This window comes from Trichechus manatus, unplaced genomic scaffold (genome assembly GCF_000243295.1).
Source record: "Trichechus manatus latirostris isolate Lorelei unplaced genomic scaffold, TriManLat1.0 scaffold00030, whole genome shotgun sequence".
NCBI classification, from domain to species: Eukaryota; Metazoa; Chordata; class Mammalia; order Sirenia; family Trichechidae; genus Trichechus; species Trichechus manatus.
The window spans coordinates 4,892,114-4,916,467 of NW_004443966.1; the positions used below are offsets into that span (position 1 = coordinate 4,892,114).

At 43.9% G+C, this 24,354-nt stretch overlaps 1 protein-coding gene across 1 annotated transcript in view; it reads right to left on the reverse strand.

Annotated features, from left to right (window-relative positions):
* MYO1E (myosin IE) overlaps positions 1-24,354 on the reverse strand; it is a 209,863-nt gene that overhangs the window by 113,696 nt on the left and 71,813 nt on the right. Inside the window, exons 2-3 of the mRNA XM_023729854.1 lie at positions 9,240-9,383; positions 993-1,082 (exon numbers count right to left, since the gene is read on the reverse strand). Coding sequence (XP_023585622.1) covers positions 993-1,082; positions 9,240-9,383 — 234 coding nt within the window. The remainder of the gene's footprint in view (positions 1-992; positions 1,083-9,239; positions 9,384-24,354) is intronic.

The window sequence follows — 24,354 nt, forward strand, 5'->3', positions numbered from 1 at the left end:
TTTCTGCAGTGAGAACTCTTCAATAGAGGGACAGCCTGAAAGGGACCCACATGCAACAATCCTCTTCAAAAATCTGGAAGGAAACAACACACACACGCCCGCTTCCATCTACCCACGGTGGCTGCCCGGGCCCTGCTGATGGGGGGCCGGGGGGCCAGGGCAGGGCCAGCCTCAGCTGACAGTGCTCCCTTGTGCTGGGCCCCCATAAAGGCAGCATTATCAAAGGCTTCTCGCGTGGCAGCCCCCTTGGGCTCCAGCGACCAGCACCATTCATCTGGCAACAATGGGGTGGGCTCTTGCTCTGGGTAAATTGCCTTCCACTTCAACTGATGAATGTGTGTGGGCTCTCTTTTGTGTGCTTTCCAGGGGTCAGGATTAATGAGCACGCTTGTGTTTCTGCTGCAAAGGAAAGAGGGAAGGAAGAAGGAAGGAAGGAGATGCAGGAGACAGGGAGGCCTGGGTGAGGGATGAACGAAGGGAGGAAATAGATTCATTAGGATTACGGTTTCTATTTTTATGACACCACCACCAAGGCTTGGGAATTGGGTTTAAGTAGGGCCAGGGTCGGATTAGTAGATGAAGTAATAAAAGATTCATTTTTCACGTTCAAGCCTTAGCCACAGCTTAATTAAGGGTCTAACTCTGAGAGAATGTTCCCATCACTAGATTTATTTTTTTTTTACCTCTTACTGGTTTTTATTCCTTAGACTTTTATGGCATAGGTGGAAGCAGGAAGACCCCTCAGGCTGCAGGTTGTAGGTCCTATTTAACTAATTCTGTACATAAATGAAGTTCAGATACTAAGATAGTCCTACGGCTTTGTGAGCTGCACTCTAGACAGTGATACATCATTAAAAACCAAACAATATCACTTACTTGCACTTCCCCAATAAATAATTAATAACAAGAAAGTGCAAATGTAACGCTAACTTCAAGAAAAAAAACCCACATGCATCACAAAAGCCCAGTAATTTATGTGGGATACAACTTACCGCTCCTTGGTACATTTCAATTTCTTTTTCCCCGAAATATGGCATCTGCTTGAAAGGGTTGACTGAGATTAGTACAGATCCTATGTATGTCTGAATTTAAACCCAGTTAAGGTCCATCATCAATCTTGTTAGCTACATATTCTTCAAATTAAGTAAGCAGATGTTATCAAGAATTCACAATTATTGTCCAAGTGTTTTCTAAAAGATTACAAATAAAGACAAAAGCAATGATCCAAATAGCTCAGGCCATGGCATTAAGAGAAAATGCAGATGGGACAGTGGATCACAGCCGCAGATCACTAACGGAGGAAGAGCCAAGAGTCTGGGTGGGGATCGGCAGACGTAGCTCCAATTGCCAAAGGCAGACGCGGCAAGCCACACTACACACCAGTAGCCTAATTTTTTTGAGGTGAAATTTAGAACAAAGTATTACATAGATAACCAACACGCATGACGTTGCAGCCAGGGCTCTATTAAAAAAAAGTTGCTGTTGAGTCGATTCTGACTCATGGCGACCCCATGTGCGTCAGAGCAGGACTGTGCTCCGCAGGGTTTTCAATGGCTGATTTTTCAGGAGATGGCCAGGGCTGTCTTCCAAGGTGCATCTGGTTGGACTTGAGTCTCCAGACTTCCAGTTAGCAGTCAAGTGCATTAACCAAAACTAACACTACATGTACACTTTACATGTTTATACAGTACTCATCTGAGCACTCAACAGTAACTTGTTACTGTTATTTATCCTGTTACCATGAGGAAACTGAGGCATAAAGAAATTTAAAAACTTGCCCAAGTTACAAGTTACTAAGTGGCAGAGCGATGATTCAGATCCATGTAGTATGGATCCAAAGTATGCACTCTTAATCTACAAGCTACAGAGTCTTTCAAGCAGGTACTGTTGTTTTACTATTATTATTGGCAGAGTTGCTAGATTCATAAAACTACAAGATGGCCAGTGTGAACCCTCCTACCTTGTTCTTCTCTTTCAACACTGCTTTAGCTGTTTGGGGCCTCTTGCCATTCCATACCCTATGGGGCATTCTACTCTGTCCTACAGGGTTGCTATGAGTTGGAATGGGTTTGGTTTTTTGTTTTTGTGTGCCATTCCATATAAAGTTGAGGATTGGTTTTTCTATTTCTGTAAAGAAGGATGTCGGGATTTTGATCAGGATTTTGGAGAATCTACAGATCGTTTTGGGTAGTACAGACATCTTAGCAATATTTAAGTCTTCCAATCCATGAACGTGAAGCCTCTTTCCGTATATTTAAGTCTGCTTTGATCTCTTTCAGCGGCGTTTTACAGTTTTCATTGTATAAGTCCTTCACGTCCCTCGTTAGATTTATTCCTAGGTATTCCACTCTCTCAGACGCTATTATAAATGGAATTATTTCCCTAATTTCCCATCTAGATTTCTCATTGCTAGTATAGAGACATCCAATTAATTTTTGTTTGTTGATCTTGTACCCTGCACCTTTGTTCAATTCCTTTATTAGCTCTAGAAGTTTTCTGGGGACTCTTTGGAATTTTCTATATAGAGGATCATATCATCTGTGAATAGAGATAATTTTACTTCTTTTTTCCATTGTGGTATAAATATATACAACAAAACATCTGCCAATTGAATACTTTTTACATGTACGATTCGGTGACACTGACGACATGCATCGTGCTGTATAACCACCACCACTACCCTTCTCCAAATTATTCGACCACCATCAAGAGAAACTCAGTGACCCTGAATAATAACTGCCCATTTCCAATCCCACCTGCCCCTGGTAACCACTAAGAAACTTTGCTCTCTATGCATCTGCCTAGTCTACATACTTTATTTAAGTGGGATTATATAATATTTGTCCTTTTCTGACCGATTTATTCCACTCAGCATAATGCTTTCAAGGTTCATCCATGTTGTGTGTGCACCAGAACCTCATTTCTCTTTTTGGCTGAGTATTATTCCATTTTATGTACAGACCATATTTTGTTTACTCATTCATCTGTTAATGGACATTTAGGTTGTTTCTACCTTTTGGCTGTGGTGAATAGTGCTGAAATGAACATTGGTATACAATCTTGTGATTTTTTTGAGTACTCAAAAATCTATCTTCCTTGGTTGGATTTTTTTAGTATTCCTGTACATGGTAGGGACTCAATCAAAACTAAATGAATGAGGTTTGGCCCTCATTCTGATTACATGCTAAACACATACACTGATTCTTGTGGTTCACCACATTTTTAAGGAATGCAACGCTGCTGTAACTGTCCTCATTTCAAATGGGGAGAAAGTCTATGCCTACACCTCTCCCCAGGTAAAAGGGAACTTGGGCAAATAAGATCTCTCCATCTGCTGTTAACGCCACCTTGTCCTAGACAAACTGATGACAACATACAAAGAACAAAGAGATGTCCTGAGACGTGAGCTAAAGGGCTCATCTCCCCATGAATCCCTTCCTACAACAAAGCCCTTGGTTGCCCAGTAAATATGGACGCGGCTGCATATGACCTCCTATAGTAACCAACATTTTTTCACTGTCAATAATCTGCTCCATGAGGAGACATCTTCCAAAGTATTGACGTTCACTGAATGGATTACATAAAATCAAAAAGTAGGGCCCATTAAGAAGACACTCAGAGGAAAAAGAAAACCTCTCCCTGATTATTCTAGGTCAATCCTGAATCAATGACTCAGGTTACAATGAGGAGGGAAAGCTGCAGCTGCTCCCTAAATTTCCCAGCAGGGTTCTCAAGGACAGTATTATTTGGGAGGATTCCTGAAAAATAAAGCTTGGTTTGAAATGGGTAATGTGGCCTGTTTCTATGCTGACAGGCTTGAAACTTGTCTAATTCAGAAGGATTGAGACAAGAGAATTTAAAGAAAACAAACACATTTTAGTTACTTCAGGTGAAAGAGAGCCTGGCCTAATTGTTCAACAGCCTGCCTTTTCCACCTGGCTGGGTCCATCGAGACCTCAGCTATGTCCCTGAGAGCGCAGGTCTCCTACTGGGTTGAGGACACTTCTCCAGGTAACTCAGACAATCACTCCCATTCCCTGCTACATAATTCAAGTGTGCCTTTGAAAAAAGTGATTCAGATAATTGCCTATTTCCACATAGTCTTTGGCTGGGAAGGTAGGGCCTAAGGTTAATTTTCAAAGTGTATGGAGACACAAGACTATAACAGCAAAAAATACTTAAAAAAAAGGAACATCATCTTATTTAACAGAATATGAGTGACAGACAGAAGGAACCCAACAGATCTTTTGGTTCACTGGTTCCCAAATGCCTGTCCATGGATCTATATGATAAGAGTTTTCCTGTATCTGTGGCAAAAAGGACAAAAAGAAACAATGCACTGAATTTTTCAGGGCTCAATTTATCCAACGTAAGGGACTGTCCTTTATTCTTAGAGGATTTCCTACTTTCTTGGTGTTAAAAAACATACAGAAGTAATACTACCATCATTTTTCATGTCATTATGGAGAAGGACATCATGTTGGGAAAGTAAGTGTCAGCAAAAGAGGAAGACCCTCAGTGAGATGGACTGACACAGTGGCTGCAACAATGGGCTCAAGCATAACAACGATTGTGAGGATGGCGCAGGACAGGGCAGTGTTGCCTTCCGTTGTACATGGGGTCACTATGAGTCGGAACTGACTCAATGGCACCTAACAACATTACTTCTGTATGTTTGTTTTTAATAGTCTTATTAGACAAAGCTAAGAGGCTAACTTTTTTTTTTTCCCAAATATTCAATAGTCAGCGAACTCCCCCAAACCTCCCACACTATCTGAGTCAACCTCCCTGGATTCATCACCAGGTACAGGGAGGTGAGGCAACTTGCCCAGTGTCACATCGTGGACTTGAGCTCTTGGCTCCAGGACCAGACCAATGTCCATCTCACTACTGCACCTGTCCTCCTCAGCATGAAACTCACACCAAGGGCCGCACCTCTCTCAGAATAACCACACTGTTTTGAGTTCAAATAGCTCTGGAACAAAAGTCTCAACTCCTAATTCAAGGATTAAAAGGCCCAATATACTTGAGTGTGGAATTTGAGTAAAAACAAGTTTAGAGAGGGTAAGACCAACTGAGCTTGGGGTGCTTTGCCTAAGGAATTATTTGCACCCTCCAAGCTGGCTAGAAATGACGTCTTGCCAAGCGCAAGAGTTAAACTGCACTGTTTTTCTCATATATTTTAGAACGGAATTGTAAGAAGTGTGACAACATTCAGGAAAAAAGCATATGGCAAATCAAACTTTCCTTATCTTGCGATAAATAGCTGAAAAGTATGGGTTTTTATTGGTAAACAATGTCAGCATTTTTAAGTAGATTTTTTTTTCCTACTAATGTAGAACAAAGAAATGTGCATTCAGCCTGAATGCATTAACAACTGATTGTTCCAAACGCTGACCTTCAATACAAGGCAATGCGCTGGTATTCGATGTAGAAGAGGCAAAATGAGCGATTTTATAACTTAATGTAAAATCAAATGTCTTCTTAACTATTAAGCTCAGCAGAGGGGAAAAAAACTTACTTACAATAATGCTACTCTCCCATAACATTCTCTGAACACTGAAGTGATAAAGGAGGTCTTTTATCACTTCTCTGAGGAAAAGATTTGCAGCCAAACCCTCGGTATTGGTTCATAAACATCCAACGAGCCACCAAGCTTCCTCAATGCTGAAAGCGACTTTGTGCTACTGATGGATGCACATTTATGCTGGGCTTCCCATGTATTGAGTGGGTAGAGATTTCCAAAACACCAAGTCATTAGTGGTCAAGTAACTCATTTCCTTAGTAGGATACACGATTAGTCAGTCATTGATTCAAAGGCAGTAATTCAAATGCACACAATCAGCCCCCTCTGGGTGAGTCATTTAAAAATTCTGTTGTCTAAATGTAAAAAGCAAGTCTTGAGAGTCAACACATTTTCAGTGAACACTTAATACGATGCACCATGCCAAGAAATACGCAGGAAACGGAGAAATCCATGTTGCGAGATGACGCCATTTTTGTCCAAGTTAACAAGAAAGCACGCCTTTGTGTGGTTAAATAGGAAGATACACAGCAGTAAGTTAAAGGGAAATACAGACCTGGGTGGTGGGATTTCAGGTGAATTTAATCTGCTCCATTTTACTTGACTGTGTTTCATAAACTATGTTAAATGAACATATGTTGTTTTTATAAAAAAGGTTAAAAAAAATTTTTTTTTTGAAAGAAGATATGCAAGACATAGTCCCTGCCTTCAGGAAGCTTCCTGTGTTGTAGGGGTAAACAGCTTTTATGGAGGGATCCCTAGCGGTGCAATGGTTAAGGGCTCAACTGTCAACCAAAAGGTTGGCTGTTCAAATCCATCCAGTGGCTCTGTGGGAGAAAGAACTGGAGATCTGCTCCCATAAAGATTACAGCCTAGGAAACCCTATGGGGCATTTCTATTCTGTCCTACAGGGTCGCTAGGAGTCAGAATCGACTCAACAACAGTGAGTTTGGTTTTCTGCATGAACAACAATAGTTTTTATCGGGAGGACTGACACGCTCTGGATTGAGGATAGACTGACAGTTGGTGACTACAAGTCATTGTTTCCTTTTTTACCCAGCTCATCAAAAACCACCTTTCTATGAAAATAATATAATGAGTTGAGCCTATGTTCCAAGAATATTCCAATGAATAATTAGTTCAACTACATTCACTGGAAATTAGACTTTTATGGGCTTGTCAATAAACCAGTCCTCCATTTAAAACAGTTTCTATGGTAAAAATGCGTTCAAATTTCCAATAAGCAACTATGCAATTGAATTTCTGGAACACATCTCAGACATACGGGAGGAAGTAATACACTTGCCCTAGCGTACGATAATATGTTGTTGTCAGGTGCCGTCCAGTCAGTGCCGACTCATAGTGACCCCGTGTACAGCAGAAAGAAACACTGCCTGGACCTGAGCCATCCTCATAATTGATGCTGTGTTTGAGCTCACTGTTGCAGCCACCGTGTCAAGCCATCTCATCGAAGGTAGTGATAATAATACCTAATGCTTACTGTGCACTTACTGCAGTCACTGTTTCACTTAACTCTACTGGAGCGTCATGAGGAAGGTTTTATTATCACTCCCATTTTACAGAGGCGGAAACCAAGGCACACAGATCACCAAGCCCATGGCTGAGCACAGTCTGAACCCAAGCAGACTAGATCCACATGCTGCCACTCACTCTTTATAATCTATCTCCTGCCAGTTACCACGCGACAGGGTCTTGTACATAAAGGTGCTTCAAATTTTTTGATGATGATTTAAAAAAAAACCAAAAACCCGTTACCGTCTAGTCAATTCCAACTCATAGTGACCCTATAGGACAGAGCAGAACTGCCCCATAGGGTTTCCAAGGAGCGGCTGGTGGATTTGAACTACTGACCTTTAGGTTAGCAGCCGAACACTTAACCACTGTGCCACCAGGGAGAAGCCCCGCTAAAGTGAGCATATTTTGACTTTTTTGACCAAACACAATAAAAATTTACACCTGAACACAACTGCTTCTGTACAGTTAACTTACATGGAGCCCTGAATAGATATCCAAAGCAGTGGTTGCCACATTTTTCTGTGAAGGGCCAGATAGTAAGTATTTTTGGCTTTGTAGCTATACGGTCTGATGCAGCTATGTTCTCAACCCTCTGCATGAGAGCTGCCGTAGACAACATGTAAACGAACGGGTATGGCAGTGTTCCAATAACAACTTCGTTACAAAAACGGGGGTGGGCAGGATTCTGGCTGCAGGCAGCAGGTTGCCCCCGATCAAGATGGTATTATAATGTAACTAACAAAACCAAATATATCTGTCAACCCTTAAAAGGGGTTCAGAGGCTTGGCTACCCAGATACATGCTAAAAGTCCTCTACGGTAGGTGAGAGACGGCACCGTATCAGTCAGAATGGTCCAAGTGTCTGCGGGATAATGTTGTTAATTCATATTGCTTAATAAATCCTTGTTGAGTTGACCTTTCCGCTCACCTGTGATGGAACAGGTGGTCCCGGCCAAGCTGTCACACAGGTTTGAGTGCTTTCAACTAACAGCCAGAATAAATGGTGTGAAACCCATCAGTGAGATCACTATTCCTCCCCTTGCCCACTCAGTTCTCCTGGAGTTTTCTGGGTTAAAATCTAAAACATATGCTACATCAGTCGGAATTCCTGGGTGGTGCAAATGCTTAAGTGCTTGACTGCTAGCTGCAAGGTTGGCAGTTCGAACCCACCCAGCGGTGCCTCGGAAGACAGGGCTGGTGATCTCCTTCAGAAAGGTCACAGCCTTAAAAACCCTATGGAGCAGTTGTCCTCTGCACACATGGGGCCGCCATGAGTTGGAACTGACTCAACAGCAACGAACAAAAACATTTTACCTCAGTAGGTGAACTCCAGCTTTTAATGGACCATCCATAAAATCATACTCTCAGAAGTCATAAGGAACATCACAGCTAAACTTTCTGCCACTGCCATGTAGATTGTACACACACCTTTGCACATCTTTGATTAACTCTACAGTAATTCCACTAAAACATCTTTACATAGTTGCACCAACAAAACTCTTGGATCCTACAGGAACTTAAGCAAACATTGCCATTCTCTGCTTGTAATGAAGTCAACACACATTTGAATCAAATTTCCATGCTGAATTTTTTAAACCCCTATTTTTTTTTTAAAAAAAAAGACACCTGGCAAGATACAACTGAAACATAAAAATCCCTCAGGAACGTCAGGTATTTTCAAAGTTGCTATGCACATCTCTTATTTCCTCTAGTAAACATAAGAATGCAGAAAAACTGGCAAAATTGCATTTTTTTTTTTTTTTTTGCACGAGACAATCTTTTCTAAGCCTTTTAAGTCTAAGCTTAAATGTCTCCGTTTTCCGATCAGGACACGCTAGCAATAAAATTCTCTCTGCAAGTGAGGGTTTTCTCTAGAAACTGCAGACATAGTTAGATTCCACGTGCACACAGTGTCATAGGTTAAACGGCAGGATACTGGCTGCATCCTGACTTCTGTGGAATCCAGGAGACTCATTTAGCGTCATCCTCGCCCTTCCCACAGCCTCAACCAAGTGGCAAAAACGTACAAAACTTCCTTCTGAAATGATGAAAACGACGTGAGCCCGTATCATCGGTTCAGAATTTCAGATGGAGCTCTTTACTTCAGTAGCAAAGCCACATCGTACCGTGGACGTTATCGTATAACTCAGAAATGTCCAAAGACACCCATAAAGGATACAAAAATGTAGTCGTCCATGTATCTCTTTTTTAGATTCTCCACAATGGCATTCTCCGAGATCTTGGAGAGCAGCACCATGTCGTCCACGCCACTGTGCTTGACATTGTGGCTCTGCCAGTGGTAGCGGTAGGCACCCTTGCTTCCCTGCAAACACAAAACACACAACTATAAGGTTAATTTGTCTTCTCCTGGATTTTTGTTTGTTGCTTTGAAGCCACTAATTTCCCAAATATTCTCAAATGAAATGCAGCAGAACGAGCAGAACAGAGGAAAGTTTTGATACCAATAGATCTGGATCCAAGTTCCAACTTTACCACCTACAAGCTAATGAACTGGGGGAATGTTACCTAAGCTTGTTTTCTCATTTGTAAAATGGGAAAACTAAGACCGAACTCAAAGAGTTGCTGCGAGGATTAAAAATAGCAATAATAACACATGTCTAGTGAGTAACATGTCTAGAATACAACTCAATAAATTACTGTCTTTAATAGCTCTTTTAACCTTATTGTTTTATAGAATTTATCAATGAAAATAAGCAATGAGATAGAAACATTATAGACTTGTTTTGTAAATTATATGACAGTTTAAAAAGTGGAAGAAATAAATATCATGCAATGGCTAGGTCACATTATCATAAATTCTCAAGTCAACTAAATTACTTTTTGTCCATAAACTTCTCAGTTTCCATGTAATATTGGTCTCCCACATTCAATAGATAAGTTACATTTTGATGACCAATCACAGGTATACTAAAGAGGAAGTGGGTGGGATGGACTAACCTTGAGCACAGTACATGTTATCAACAGGAGGACCCACCTGGCCCCGTGGCCTCCCTGGATGGATGAAGCTGTGGCCCTTATCTGTTCACTGGGTTTACAGTTTAACACAGGGGAGGCATCTGAACACCCTGTGGGCGGCAGGGCTTCCTTTCATTTGATATTTCTTTAGTGGGATCTCCTGTGTGTTTGGTTATGTGACAAATTCTGGACTTGGGGCTGGATGGGAGGCCCATAGATGGCTGCATTGGGGGAGCTCACAGTTGTTGAAGGATGCCTGATAACGACTGGCAAAATGATCAGTGTGCCCACAAGTCAATACATAAACACACTGAATGGGTGTTAGCAAAGGGAGAATGACTCATTTGTCCTAGGAGAGACAGAAATGACTTTCCGGAGAAAGTGCCATTTGAACTGTATCGAATCAATGTTGAATTTGCCAGGGGAGACGAGGGGAGGAAGGGTATCTATCATAGTTCACAATTGCCGGGGCAAAGAAGCTACCTCATATGAAATAACAGCAAATATTACACAACAAGCTCTTGGCAGATTCTCCCTTCCCTCTAAACACTTCATGCACCCTACTCACTGTGCAAGGAGGGGGCCGGCGGCAGGGGTCAGTGCTGAGCTGAGTAAGACTGGGGCCCTGAACTCTCCGTAGGAGTTCATCACTTCTTGGGGGAGTTTGAACATGGGGAAGAGACAATTCTCAATGAGGGTGTCTGGAAAGGCCACCTGCTCAAACGTCAAAACTAGGATGAGAAAAGGGAACAGATGGCTCCTCAAGAGAAGGAAACAAGGTGGACGCCATTTTAAATTTCCTTTGTAAAAACTGTCGAATTTGGATAGGGTGATGGCTCTACAAGGTGATGAACATCATCAACGTCATTGAATTGAACATGTGAAAAATGCTGAGTGGGCAACTGTTTTGTTATATATATTTTTACCACAATTAAAAGATTTTTTAAATGAGATTATTATAGTAGACAAACAGCTTGAATGAAATTACAAAGAGGAATGCATTAAAAAAACACCAGTGGTAAAATCTCTTCAAGAATGAAAATGACAGATTAAAAATAAGAAATAAATATTCCCTCTAGAAAACATTCATTTTCTACTGGCAAAAAAAAAAAAAAAAAAAATTTTTTTTTTTTTTTTTGGTTAAATTGTTTAATGTTTTTTCTGAGGAAGACACAGGTCCTTGGGTAGAAAGCAAATTCTAAGAGGCTGTGGGAAAAGCAATCTTCACAAATCAGCCAGGAAGGGGGCCACCACAGAAGAGCTCACCAATGTCATGGATGGACTCAACGCTTCAGAAAGAGGGGTGAGAAAGGCTTGCTCGCCATGCTGTCTTACAAAGAGAACTATCTATATATTTGGCTTTCTCAGAACCACATCATATGCAGCTCCAATTCTACAAAATCACCTCAACCCTTGCCACATCTTTCTCCTCTTGTGGCAAAGCAGAAAAGAGAGAGGAAACAGCAACACTGGCCACAGTCTTACTCACTGGGTTGTCACTGATGCCCACAGTCTACTTCCAACCAGACAGAGATTCCTTGGGGACCCCTCCCCAGCTCTCACCTTCCCTCCTTGTTGAGCTTGGTTATTCTTTCAGGGCCTCACAAAAATTACTCTGCATAGAAAACCGAGGCCCCAGAGGAAATAAATGGACAACTGTTCCCCGGTATGCTTGCTGGTTTGTTTTTAACCCCAGTAGATATCCACCTACTGAAAGAGGCCAAGATGTTAGTTTCTCTCTGAAAAATGTTAAGCACAGTTGAACAAAACAGAAGGACTATTAATAAGCTGTTGTTTACCTCTTACAAAGAACAAGAAAGAGTCATAGTCACAGTGTCTGTTTTTGAATTGATCCACAGAAATGGCCTTCTCAGCACAATGGAGGTCAGCCTTGGCGTCCAATTGTCCAGTCCAGTGTCTTCTCTCTGTCCTCACTGTATATCGATACATTACCGTCCACCCATCTCAGATGCTATTTCCTCCTTGTCCTAATGACAGCTATTCCCCCAACAGAACAGCACTCTCTGGGCAGTTCGCTGATTCTCCTGATCCCAAATATCGCTAAAGACTCCCACCCCCGGGGTCTCCAGTCCTTTTCCTTCACTCACGTTCCGGGCTCTGCCTACCACTGGATGCGGAATCAGTACTTCGACTGAGCACTTACTATATACAAGACAATGAGCTGTTGGATTTGTGGAGGTTGCTTCGCTTAATATTCCAAACAATCCTCTGAGAGAGGGGTTAACATTCCCACGCTACATAGAAGGAAACTGAGATCTTCCAACTAGTAAGTAGCAAAGGCAAGACGTGAACCCAAATCTATGATTGTAAACTCTTCCAAACGTGGTTTCTTTTACACTGTCTCCCTAGTGACCTACTGGATGTTTCTACCTGCTGAGTTTAAGATGGCGACCCACTGCCGCCGAGTCGATTCCAACTCATAGCTATCCTACAGAACAGAGGAGAACTGCCCCATAGGGTTTCCAACGCTGTAAATCTTTACGGAAGCAGATTGCCACATCTTTCTCCTGTGGAGCGGCTGGTGGGTTCGAACCACCAACCTTTTGGTTACCAGCTGAGTGCTTTGACCACTGCACCACCAGGGCTCCTTTTAAGATGGCAACAGAATGTCTATCTCAAAACTGAATTCATCATTAAAAAGATACTCATTTTCCGATCTTTGCTAATAACCATTTTCTCTTAGCATCAAAGACTAAAACACTGGAGTTATTTTTTGACTTGACACATTTCCTACATCTAATCAGTCATGAAACTCTCGCTCTCTCTCTCTCCCCACCTTCCCTCCTTCTCTCCCTCCACTAGAGGGTTACACATTACATATGTTACATCATTTAACCTTCACCAAGATCCTCATACTGTGAATTATTATCTCTATTTTACTGACGAGAACACTCCAAACTGTTCAAGGTCTTCTAATTTTAACTTCTCTGGTTACAGACTGCCATGATTGTCTCCTTTCTCCTCCACCCCACAAAACGACAACATTCTGAGGAGGTAAAGAAGGAGGGAGGCAGTCAGGAAGGGTGGAGCATTGCAGAGTCTTTGGGGGAAAGCTGACCTGCCCAGATAGTCAAGGACCAGGCTCAGAACCCACCCAGTAGGTAAATGAGAGCTGGTAAGGCTGGGGCTGGGAAGTTGCCCAGAGGGTGATAACGTCATCAGGGAGCTGGAAATCACACACGGATGCAGAGGCTCTCATCCCAGCCAGGGAAGCTAACACTTTCCTCACAGGGAAAGAGACAAACTGGAGGACCAGGGACAACAAAACTTGGCAACAGCATGACCTCTGGCTTTCCCAGACACCTTCCTGGGAACACAGCTGTGGAGTCAGGGAGGGAGAGGAGAGCATGGTGGGAAGATTATCATTTATAACCCCTAAAGAACTTCCTTGGCAGCAAAGGCTGAGAGTTTACTTCAGAACACAGACTACTGGGTCTAGGGACCCAGAACCGTGAGAACACGGATTACAGTTCCAGAGCAAATGAACTTGAATGCCCGTTTCCCCTTAGTTTCTTCCCTCTGCCCCTGACTGTCAGGGCAAGGCAAGGACTGGCTGCCGCGTGTGCTTGGGGGAAGAAGGGCAGGGGTGCGCCTTCCGCTTCTGAGCGAGGAGGGGCGTTCTCCTCAGACGGGAATATCACCTGAGCCAGAGTCAGCTTCACTTGGAGTGGGTAAGTCTTTTTTGTTTTCCACTAAAAATGGTAACAATTTAAACAAGTCGGGGTACTTAGACAGGTATTTCACTTCCTAACAGTCCTTGAAGGATGAGGCACGGCTGTACAAAGGGAATAATGTAGTAGCTGACGTACCAGGTGAAATGAGAATAATGATGATAATAATAACAGTAATGAAAAAGTCCTCTCAGCAGTAACTAATACTACAAATTACGAGGCGATATTTCCCATTAGATAAGGACTGGGGGCACACTTTCTCCTATCCACACTTAGCTTCCAACGATAGTTCCATTTATTAAGAAGCAGTTGATTCACACACAAATTCTGGCAAGTGGAGTCCTCCCACACCCACATAATGGCCTAGTTTGGTCACATCTAGGAGGTGGTATCAAGACACACCGAGTCCCTGAGACGGAGGAGGGACCCCGCCGTGGGGCCGGAACCTCAGCTGACTGAATCCCTGACTGACCTTAAAAGGTGAAGGGTCGCTAGCTGGTGTGTGTTTACCGGGGTGGGGACGGGGAAGAGAAAGGCTGAGTCCGTCCACAAAGGCAGAGATTATTCTCTTCCTGAAAGCCTGCCTTCACCGCACGGGGAGAAAGCCCCAGCATGGGCCTGGCCGGCCACCGAGGCGGCTCTGCGAACACTCACACTGGTGTCCTTGGGCATTTCCTGCCTCAGTCCATCCAGAAGACAGGGAGAGACCATCTACTGGGTGGTAACTACAGTCTCCAGACGCCCAGAAAAGGGAGGCCGTTAAATGTGCCCATACATACTTGGAGCCCAGTGCTGGGCAGCATGCAGGGGAGGGCGTGACCATAAATAAATAGTCTGGGGCAGCGGTTAAAGTGCTCGGCTGCTAACCGAAAGGTAAGAGTTGGAACCCACCAGTGGCTTCTCGGGAGAAAGATGTGGCAGTCTGCTTCAGTAAAGATTCACAGCCTTGGGAACCCTATGGGTCGCTATGAGTCGGAATCGAGTCGACAGCAGTGGGTTTGGTTTTGGTTTTTCTTCTAGAAAGCGGACACTGCACAGTACTTTTAGAGAGCAATTTGGAAACAGGGATCAAAATTTTAGACACACAGACCAATGTATAAGCAAATAGCTAACTAATAAAAATAAAACTCACATTTTCTTTGATCTGGCAATTCTACTTTTAGGAATTTACCTCAAGCAGGGCTTTTTTTTTTTTTTTGTATACCTGCAAAAAGAGCTTGGTGGCACAGTGGTCGGGCACTCAGCTGCTAACAGCGGTTCCCAGGCACCAGGCGCTCCGCGGGAGGAGGATGTGGCCGTCTGTTTCCGCAAAGACTTAGCGCCTTGGAAACCCTATGGGGCAGTTCTACTCTGTCCTGTAGGGTTGCTATGAGTCGCGATTGACTCGATGGCAGTGGGTTTGTTCGATAGCTGCAAAAGTGTGCCAAGATTTATGTACAAGGATGTTCACTGTAACGAAGTTTGTAAAATAAGGGAATGAGAAACATCGTCAGGGGACTGATTAGAATACGGCACTCCCTACCCACAAAGGAGTACCACGCGGCTGTTACAAGGAATCTGCACCCGCAGACACGGACATACACACTGTTTGATGAAAAAACAGCAACATGTGGAACAATGAGTATACGACTGGGTTTGTTTAATTTTGTTAAAAGCATAGGTGTTATAACTGATTTCTTGGAAGATACTCAAGGTACCTTTGGGGACAGGGCCTGGGGTTTTGGGAAAGACTTTCACTTTGTGTTTTAGATGTTCTGTACAGTTTACATTTTTTACCATATGCATGTTAGTAAAATGTACAAATAAGTAGAAACATTGAAAACAATGTCAATATAATCTAGCCTTTTCTGAGATGGTGTTGGCCACTGACCCAGCTATCTAAGCCAAAACCCGGGTTCGTCATCCTAAGACTGGGTTTCTGGGCTGCCTCCGGGTTTGAGCTGGAGCCCTGGTGGTGCACTGGTTAAAAACTACAGCTGCTATCCAAAAGGTCAGCAGTTCGAATCCACCAGCCGCTCCTTGGAAACCCTACGTGGCAGCTCTACTCTGTCAGATAGGATCGCTATGAGTCAGAATCGACTCTACGGCAACGGGTTTTTTGTTTGTTGTTTTTTCCCCAGGTATGAAAGGTGGATTAGGAGGTGTTGTCTGCACGACAAGATATCATCACATCTGAAACACTTAAGAGGTCTGTGGGTGCCACAGAACAGCACAGCTGACTTCCAGAAAATCTGGAACTAAAATGCCCCATGTAATAAGCGCATCACCCTGCGAAGCAGAAAAATCGTATTCTTACTGTGAACCGTGGCTAACGCCTTGGCCTGCAGTTGAACTGAGCTTGTTTTTAGTGGGATTTTTCTGTCCCAATGAGTCATGACCGGAAAGGAGCAGAACTATCTGTCAGAGTTCGGCCTTTTAATTGACAGTCTGGGAAGTCTATCCTTGGCCTTTCTGTGACTGGAATGACAAACTTCCATTTCAAATGACGTTAAACCAACCGCAAATATTTGTTTGCCTGCTACCTGCAAGGCACTGTAAACCAGTGTTGCGTTTGTGATATAGTCTAACAATACCGCAAATTCACACCAATATTTTGAAGGTGTGAAGATGTGTATTCGAAGCAAGCGTTTTGCCTGGACTGCAGTGGACAGGGTACAAGGAACAAGTGTCTCTAGAAGAGTCACAGTGGGGACAGGCAGCAGCCGACGCCCTACCCCATCCCCTCGACCCATGGGTAACGGGAAGTAACATTCACGTAGCCATTTACTGAAATAGATGCCAATGCTTTACATGATCTCATTTAATCCTGACGACACCTGCAAGACACAGGTATTACAATTCCTATGTTACCATTTTACAGATGGGGAAACCGAGGTCTGGAGTTGTAAAGGCTGCACTCTTACCAATGCACCAAGTTGCCTCTGGTTGGTGGGTGTGAGGAGGTGGGACGGTGGGAAAGTACACTGGGATGTGGGTACATGGGGAGCGGGGAGAGGGCTTAATGTATATGAAAGATGTACTCATGACTTGCATTCATTTAAATATACAAGACCCTACCAATAAGTTCAACCTTTGCAAGGCATTTTCACATACGTTATCTCATTTAATTCCTGAGACAAGAAGGCAGGGCTGAGAGACTTGTCCACGGGAGTCCTGGCTTCATTTTCTTTCTTCTTTCTGCTACACCACAGCTCACTCCCAATACCATCCGCAAGGCCGAGAGTGCAGGTGGACCACTGCCGGGTCACTGGAGTCTAGCCAGGGCTGGCCGGAGTCCACCTTCCTCTAGAAAGCAGGCCCCCCACCCCCTAACATGTCATTTATTGTCCAAACAGAACACTTTCAAGCAGGGAAGGATACTGTTAATAATAAAGTCGGGCAAGAGGCATGAGCCAGAACTGTCTCCAGCCACATGGTTGTAGCCTGGCAAAACCAGCCCCCTTGTTCAGACCTGTGCCAAGTTCACCACAGGTTCTCACACAAATCATTCCACTTCACAAGACCAGGAACCAGATGTTGTCGAGTTGGTTCTGACTCATGGCGACCCCACATGTGTCAGAATAGAACTGTGCTCCATAGGGGTTTCAATGGCTGATTTTTTGGAGGTAGATCACCAGGACTTTCTTCCGAGGCACGTCTGGGTAAATTCAAACCTCCAATCTTTTGGTTAGCATCTGAGCTCTACTAACTGTTTATACCACCCCAGTGCCCCAACTCAGCATAAGGAGGGTGGTATGGCTCAGAGGACTATGCTGCCCCCAGGGACTTCATGAAGATTAATTAAGATTGATAATCAAACCAGCCCCCAATCCCTCTAGGCATACATTTGCTGGTATACGATGACATGATCACTTAGCAAAGTGTGAAAGATACACACTGGGCTGTCAACGTGGGTTATGGCTAATTGGGTGGGAGAGGAAAAAAATGTCAAAAGCAATAAGGAACGGTAAAATGTCCTTATATTTTTAATTGCACATATTATTTGTGTAAGACAACATCTCTGCGAAAATATGGTTGTTAAAATACTGAGGTTATTTACCTCTGAGTGTACTTTTCTGTATGGTTTTATTTTTCTACTGAACATATATTTATAAATTCTACACACACACACACACACACACACACGTACAGCGCTATTTTCACTGTGAAAAGAAAAAAAATAGATGAAGTAGAATAATGGAAATAAAAGTGTTCTGCAAAGTAAAATGAAATATATAAAGTATGACACTATTTTCCGTATTTTTGTTATTCCATGTTACCTCTTGTTCTGCTGCCCCAGTTTGCAGCTCTAGCAAACTCCTCTTTAAATAACAACAGACTCCCAACAGGAAAAGAAACAGCATTTCTTTTACTTGCATGCCTGAAATGTCATAAAAGATCTTTTTCTCGACCCATGAACAGTTCAAATCAAAGATGTTCTCAATGACAGTTACTACATTCCACCAATTCTAGGATGATTTTTTTTTTCACATTTTCACATCCTGAAATGAGGATGAGTCTTAAAATCAACGGTGTATCCCAGCTTAACTGGTAGGCTTTTCTTTTTTTTTTTTTTCTTCTTAACAGTAAATAAAATAATGGTGTGTCTTACACACAGTAGCATCTTAGGTTTCAAAAATCATTGTAAGTAACAGTCATGGGTCAGGCACTGTTCTAAGCTCTTTATAAATATTAAGTCATTGTTAAACATCATCATAGATTTAAAAAAAATATTATAAAGATTCTGGTTGTTCCAGAAGTATCTGCACTCTACCATATACCAGTGTCACTTCAGGACCTGCGTAGTGGTTTTACTGACAAGGGTGATGATTGCCCAGTTTTAGTCTTTGGTGTGAAAATTTTTGTAGCTGCCGTCCCCCCAACCCCACCTCCGCCCATGGTGGAGGTGAGTGTCCTTGACAACAAGTCAACCACAAGTTTGCAAAACAAAGTCTTTAGGTGATTTCCTCTTCAATTTGTAAAGACACCAGTATCTACATTCAGCTTTGTATTCCTTTCAACCTAAATGTTCCCTGCATGTTAACATGTTTTCGAAGAAGGAAGGCGTCCCCCACCCCCATCGTGATGCACCCAGCACTGGGATTACGGTGATTTCTGAAGTTCGTCACATACACCACTCACTCCAGCATTTGTAAACTCTAGTCATTTCCAACTGCTTTTACAGCTTTTCTATATGCAAGTTCCAACAGTCCTATTGCTTCATACTTTTCTATAAACCAACTGTCCTTTATACTTTGGCTTAATCCTAAAGAAAAATTGCCATAAAATCACCAGTTTGGTGTGTTACTTTCTTTCTTCAGTGTGTGTACAGAGAACAATGAAGACGAACATCTTAAAACGCACAGCGTGCGCTGCGCACAGTCACTTTGTGGTCCACCCAGGTGCCATGTCCCACATGTGGGGACGCCCTCGGGCCTGTTCCCAACATTCTCAAATCTACCCGGGGGAATTGAAATGGTTTCTGATCTATTTCCCAGACTTAATTTTCTCTGCTGTGGGAAGTCTCACAGGGCAAAACCAGAGTTCTCTTTGTCAACTTAGTAGGTGGGCGCCTCGGTTTGGTTTTCACAAGTAGAAACGACTGTGTGTTCATGTTCCCAGTCTCTGCGCTTTCATCAGGGGTTCCAAGACCCCCCCACCCCCTGCCCCAGTCCTCTCCTCTGAGAAGACCCTCCCAGCTACACTCAGGTGTGCTAGACCCCAGGGTGAGCCACTGGCAGGGCTTAGCTTGAGGTGAGGCGGAAAGGCCTTCCTGGGTACCTTTCTTCCCAGGGGAATCACCGCCTTAGGGGTTAGCAACACTCATCTGTTCTCTCTCTCTGTTGCCAGGAAATCAAAAAATGGGGCTCTCTCTCCACTGGTGAGAAAGGCCCTTTTAAAGCCCCACTTTATTTGGGGCAAGGAACTCTGGTGGTGCAGTGGTTAAGGGCTTGGCTGCTAACAAGGTGGGCGGTTCAAACCCGCCAGCTGCTCCGCAGGAGAGAGATGTGGCAGTCTGCTTCTGTAAAGATTGACAGCCTTGGAAACCCTATGGGGCAGTTCTGCTCTGTACTATAAGGTCGCTATGAGTCAGAATCGACTCAACCGCAACAGGTACTAAATGTGTAAGGAGTCCTAGTGGTGCAAGGATTAAGCACTTGGCTGTTAATTGAAAGGTGGGCGGTTTGAACCCACCTAGTGGCTCCGCAGGAAAGATCACAGCCAAGAAAACCCTGGGGGCAGTTCTACTCTGACTCGTGGGGTCTGGGGTCGCTGTGAGTCAGAATCAACTTGACGCACCCAACAATAACAGCAACATTATGTAAATGCATAGGAGCCCTTCCGATGTACCGCTGCAATTGTTTGTGAATTATCTTCAGGACTAAGGTGTGCCCGATCCAAACCATGGTATTTTCAATTGCCTCATATGCATGCAAAAGCTGGACAATGAATAAGGAAGACCGAAGAAGAATTGATGCCTTTGAATTACGGTGCTGGCGTAGAATTTTGGACATACCATGGACTACCAGCAGAAGGAACAAAGCTGTCTTGGAAGAAGTACAGTCAGAACGCTCCTTAGTAGAGAGGATAGTGAGACTTCATCTCACTTACTTTGGACATGTTATCAGCAGGGACCAGTCCCTGGAGAAGGACATCATTCTTGGTAAAGTAGAAGGTCAGCAAAAAGGAGGAAGACCCTCAATGAGATGGACTGACACAGTGGTTGCCACAATGGGCTCAAGCATAACGATTGTGAAGATGGCGCAGGACCGGGCAGTGTTTCCTTCTGTTGTACCTGGGGTGACTATGAGTCAGAACCGACTTGATGGCACCCAACAACAACAACATGGGAGTCCGTGGGTGGCGAAAACAGTTAAGCACTCGGCTATTAGCTGAAAGGTTGGCAGTTTGAATCTACCCAGAGGAGCCCCCCAACACACATGGGGGTCGCCATGAGTCAGAATCGACTCTACATATCTGGTTTGTTTTTTATTACATATATATCTAAACGTGATTTAAATTTTACATCTTTGTTGACAGGAGTTTTCATTAATAGATTCACAAGCCAGTGAAAGAAAAAAAAATCCTATTAGACTAAATGTTCTCATTTTTGGTTTGAAAATTATAGTCTCTGAAGCAATGACAGCTGCTCAGTAAGTTTCTTTAATTGAATTAAACAACCAAAGTAATAAGACAGGCTGACCAGCCAGAAACACTAGCATCAGTGGCTCTTGATCATTTTACTGACTGAAATAGAAATAAAAACAGGAAGGTAATAGAACAATTTCTTGTCACATAAAATGAACCATCTCTCTGAACCACGGAAGAAAGAAATCCTAATTAAATGCTGTCCTGAGGAAAATGAAAAAAATGCAAAGACTTAGCAGCAGAATGCAGCAGGGTTGATATCAACCTGATTACAAACAGCCTCTCGGGACTCCATATCTTCACAGCATTGCTTCTATACTGACTGCAAAATACGCATTATTTATGGGTAACGCAAAATGGTGGCGGGAGAGTGACATGAGATGATCAACTCACGTTTTATGGTACTCTTAGATTATTTAGTTTTTCTGAAAAATGAACTCTTTTGGACATAACTGAATGGTAATTCTAAAAAATAAAGCCTTGTAAGGTTGATGGCTTCTTCTCTTAGCTGTATTTTTTAAAAGCCAATGTGGAAACACTGAGAGGGCGTAAGGAGTAGGATTTGAAGCAGCGATGAGACAGGTAAGGAGGACAGACCATGACCTGCTTTGAGGGGCTGTGCTGAGATGTGCTAAGTGGGAAGGAAGGGTCTGGAACGTCGTCGGTGATGTCATCAGGGATGACTCAGGAGCACAGGAGAACTCTGTCATGGATTAGTTCTGGGGCTCCTCCCAAGTCCAGGGTAACAGTCAAGCTCAGGGGCAAGGGGCATCCCTGAGCACAGGGTCACTAGCCAACACTGAACAGATAAGTACAGAAGCAAGAAATGCCCTCCATGTCTCCTGTTTCTGGAATGAGCACATCTGGTCACCTGCCTGATCTGGCCTTGTCTATGACACGTGATAGACACCACATTCCTCTAGGGGCAAACACGGCCATAGAGGCTTCAGTCTAAGGTTGAAGATCTAAAGCCTTGGCACAGAAGAGACATGTCTGCAGATCCAGACAGCTCTCAGACCACAGAGTCCAAGGCTGGTTGTCGGGGTGGCAGGGAGGAGACTCCACCAGAGCTGCCACTGATAAACACTGCTGCCTGGTGTCAGCGAGGATCCTGCAGGATCAGGACAGCTCAATGCAAGAGGATCAACACCTGGTCCATCCTTCTCACTCCCCTTCATCACCTGGTGGAGGACACGGGACCCAGTGTGGCCATTCCAGCTCATGACCTACATCCGGGCCTTCAAGACGGGTCTTTGCACAGGGAACCCAGGGTGGAAGCGGGGAGAATGCTGACGCGCTGAGGGGATTGCAACCAATGTTATTATCCGTAACAAAAAAAATCTGTGTATAAATTGTTGAATGGAAACTAACCTGCTCTGTAAACTTTCACCTAAACCACATTAAAATGTTCAAAAAAAAAAAGTCTTTGAACAACAAAAGGGGCCAGGATAAAGGAATTTGAAGAAGAAGTAGGAATCAAGCACAAATTTGAGCACCATTCCATGAAAAGCCCTCGGGTAGACAGGAAGGCAGCAGTTCGACTTTCCTTACCTCTTGTACTGGCTTAGCTCTCAAAAGCCACACCCAAACAACAGGTCCAGTCTGCAAGGACCGGGCCAGTGGGTGGGGATGGGTGGGTGCGCGTGCAGCAAGGAGGAGCAGAGACTCAAATCTTATCTCGTATTTCTGTATCCCGCCCACAGACGGTCCTAGGACACTCACCAATGACCTACACGGCTGTGCCACACCCGCCCCCTCCAAGCTCAGGAAGCAGGTTATGGGGATGAATCTGCAATAAAACCCATTTGTGAATCAGCACAGCAGCGCCCGGCCAGCTCATCCACGCCCCTTGTCACCACCTTCTTTCAGGTTTCAGGGGGGCCCCAAACAGGTAAACTTTGCCTTCCTTTGACCCGCTACAGAAAATAAATAAATACAGAAATTGGGGAGGAAGGAAAGGAGAGGGTAGTCAGAGGCAGTGAAAAGACTCTGCCTCTCTTAGGGAGATGAGATTGTAACTGTATGAAGGTCTTAGCACCCCTCCAACTGAAGACTTTTAAGGAAGCTAAATGTTTCAAGCAGCACTGCAAGGATTCCAACCACAGCCTCAGGCCAGTTGATGTAACCTCTCTTAGCCTCGGGTTCTTTTTCTGTAAAATGAGGAAGATAACAGGATCTACCATTTGGGGCTTTTGAGGGGATTGAATGAGATAACGCACAGAGACTTCATAACACACTGGCCCATGGGAAGTGCTAAATAAAGGTTTGCATTAGCTGTTAATAGTATAGGCGGTGCTGGCCAGTCAGTTCTGACCCATAGAGCAACCCTATAGGGCAGAACTGTCCCACAGGTTTCCAAGGCTGTAAATCTTTATGGAAGCAGACTGCCACATCTTTCTCCTGCGGAGCGGCTGGTGGGTTCGAACCGCCAACCTTTTGGTTAGCAGCTGAGTGTTAACCACTGCACCACCAGGGCTCCTGGGAATAGTCATAGACAGTACTATTGCTCTAATAGGACATGTGATGTTTCAAGAAAGAAACTGAGCGCTGTCACTTTATATGGCTGATAAGAAAGTAGGGGCAGGAGTCGGTGAATAAATACAGATTATTGCAAGCGGCTGAATGTACCGTGGGCAGACGGGGTGGAAAAGGCTAGAAAATTTCAGAGTTCCTTCCAATAGTAAGTTTCTCCTGTTCACATTACTAAAACAAAAACAAGCTAACCATGTCTAACGTGATTATGGGGGCACGGGTGGGTCACGCCTGCTTAAAACTCACAACTGGGCTTTCCCCATAGAAAACCCAAGGAAATGTTTGGGACAGCTGTCCTTTTCTCACTGTGCACCACAATGTTTAGGGAACTAAGAAAGGGGCACCTACTATGTGCCCAACACTATGTTAGGGGCTTTGCAGACATTATTTCATTTGGTCTCAAAAGAATTCTAGGAAAAGGTAGGTATTATCCCTATGTAACAGAAAATGGAGTCAGAGAGAGAGGAAATGAGTTAGGGTACAGATTGGTACTTGGGTTTGGTGGCTTTAAGAGGAGCCCTGGTGGTGCAGTGGTTAAAGCACTCAGCCACTAACTCCGCAGGAGAAAGATGTGGTGGTCTGCTTCCGTAAAAATTACAGCCTTGGGAACTTTATGGGGTGGTTCTACTCTGTCCTACAGGGTTGCTATAGAATCGACTCGATGGCAGCGGTTCCGTTTGGGTTGGTGGCTTTAGAAACGCACTGCCAACTCCACTGAAGTTAGGTTGGAAGACAAATGAAATAGATTCCGCGTCCTGTGGAAACATCTCACGGGAGACATTCTCTGGTGGCAAGCCTTCACATCTAGCACCTGAAGCTGCCTTTCGGTCCCACCTACAGCGGCAGGCTGGGTGAATGGTGGGCCTGGCCGAGGAACGGAAATGGCCACTGTAGACAATGGGGCATTTTAGGCTCGTAGAAAGACAGCCGGTGCACTGAGAAGCCACAGAGAAGCTGTGAGCCCAG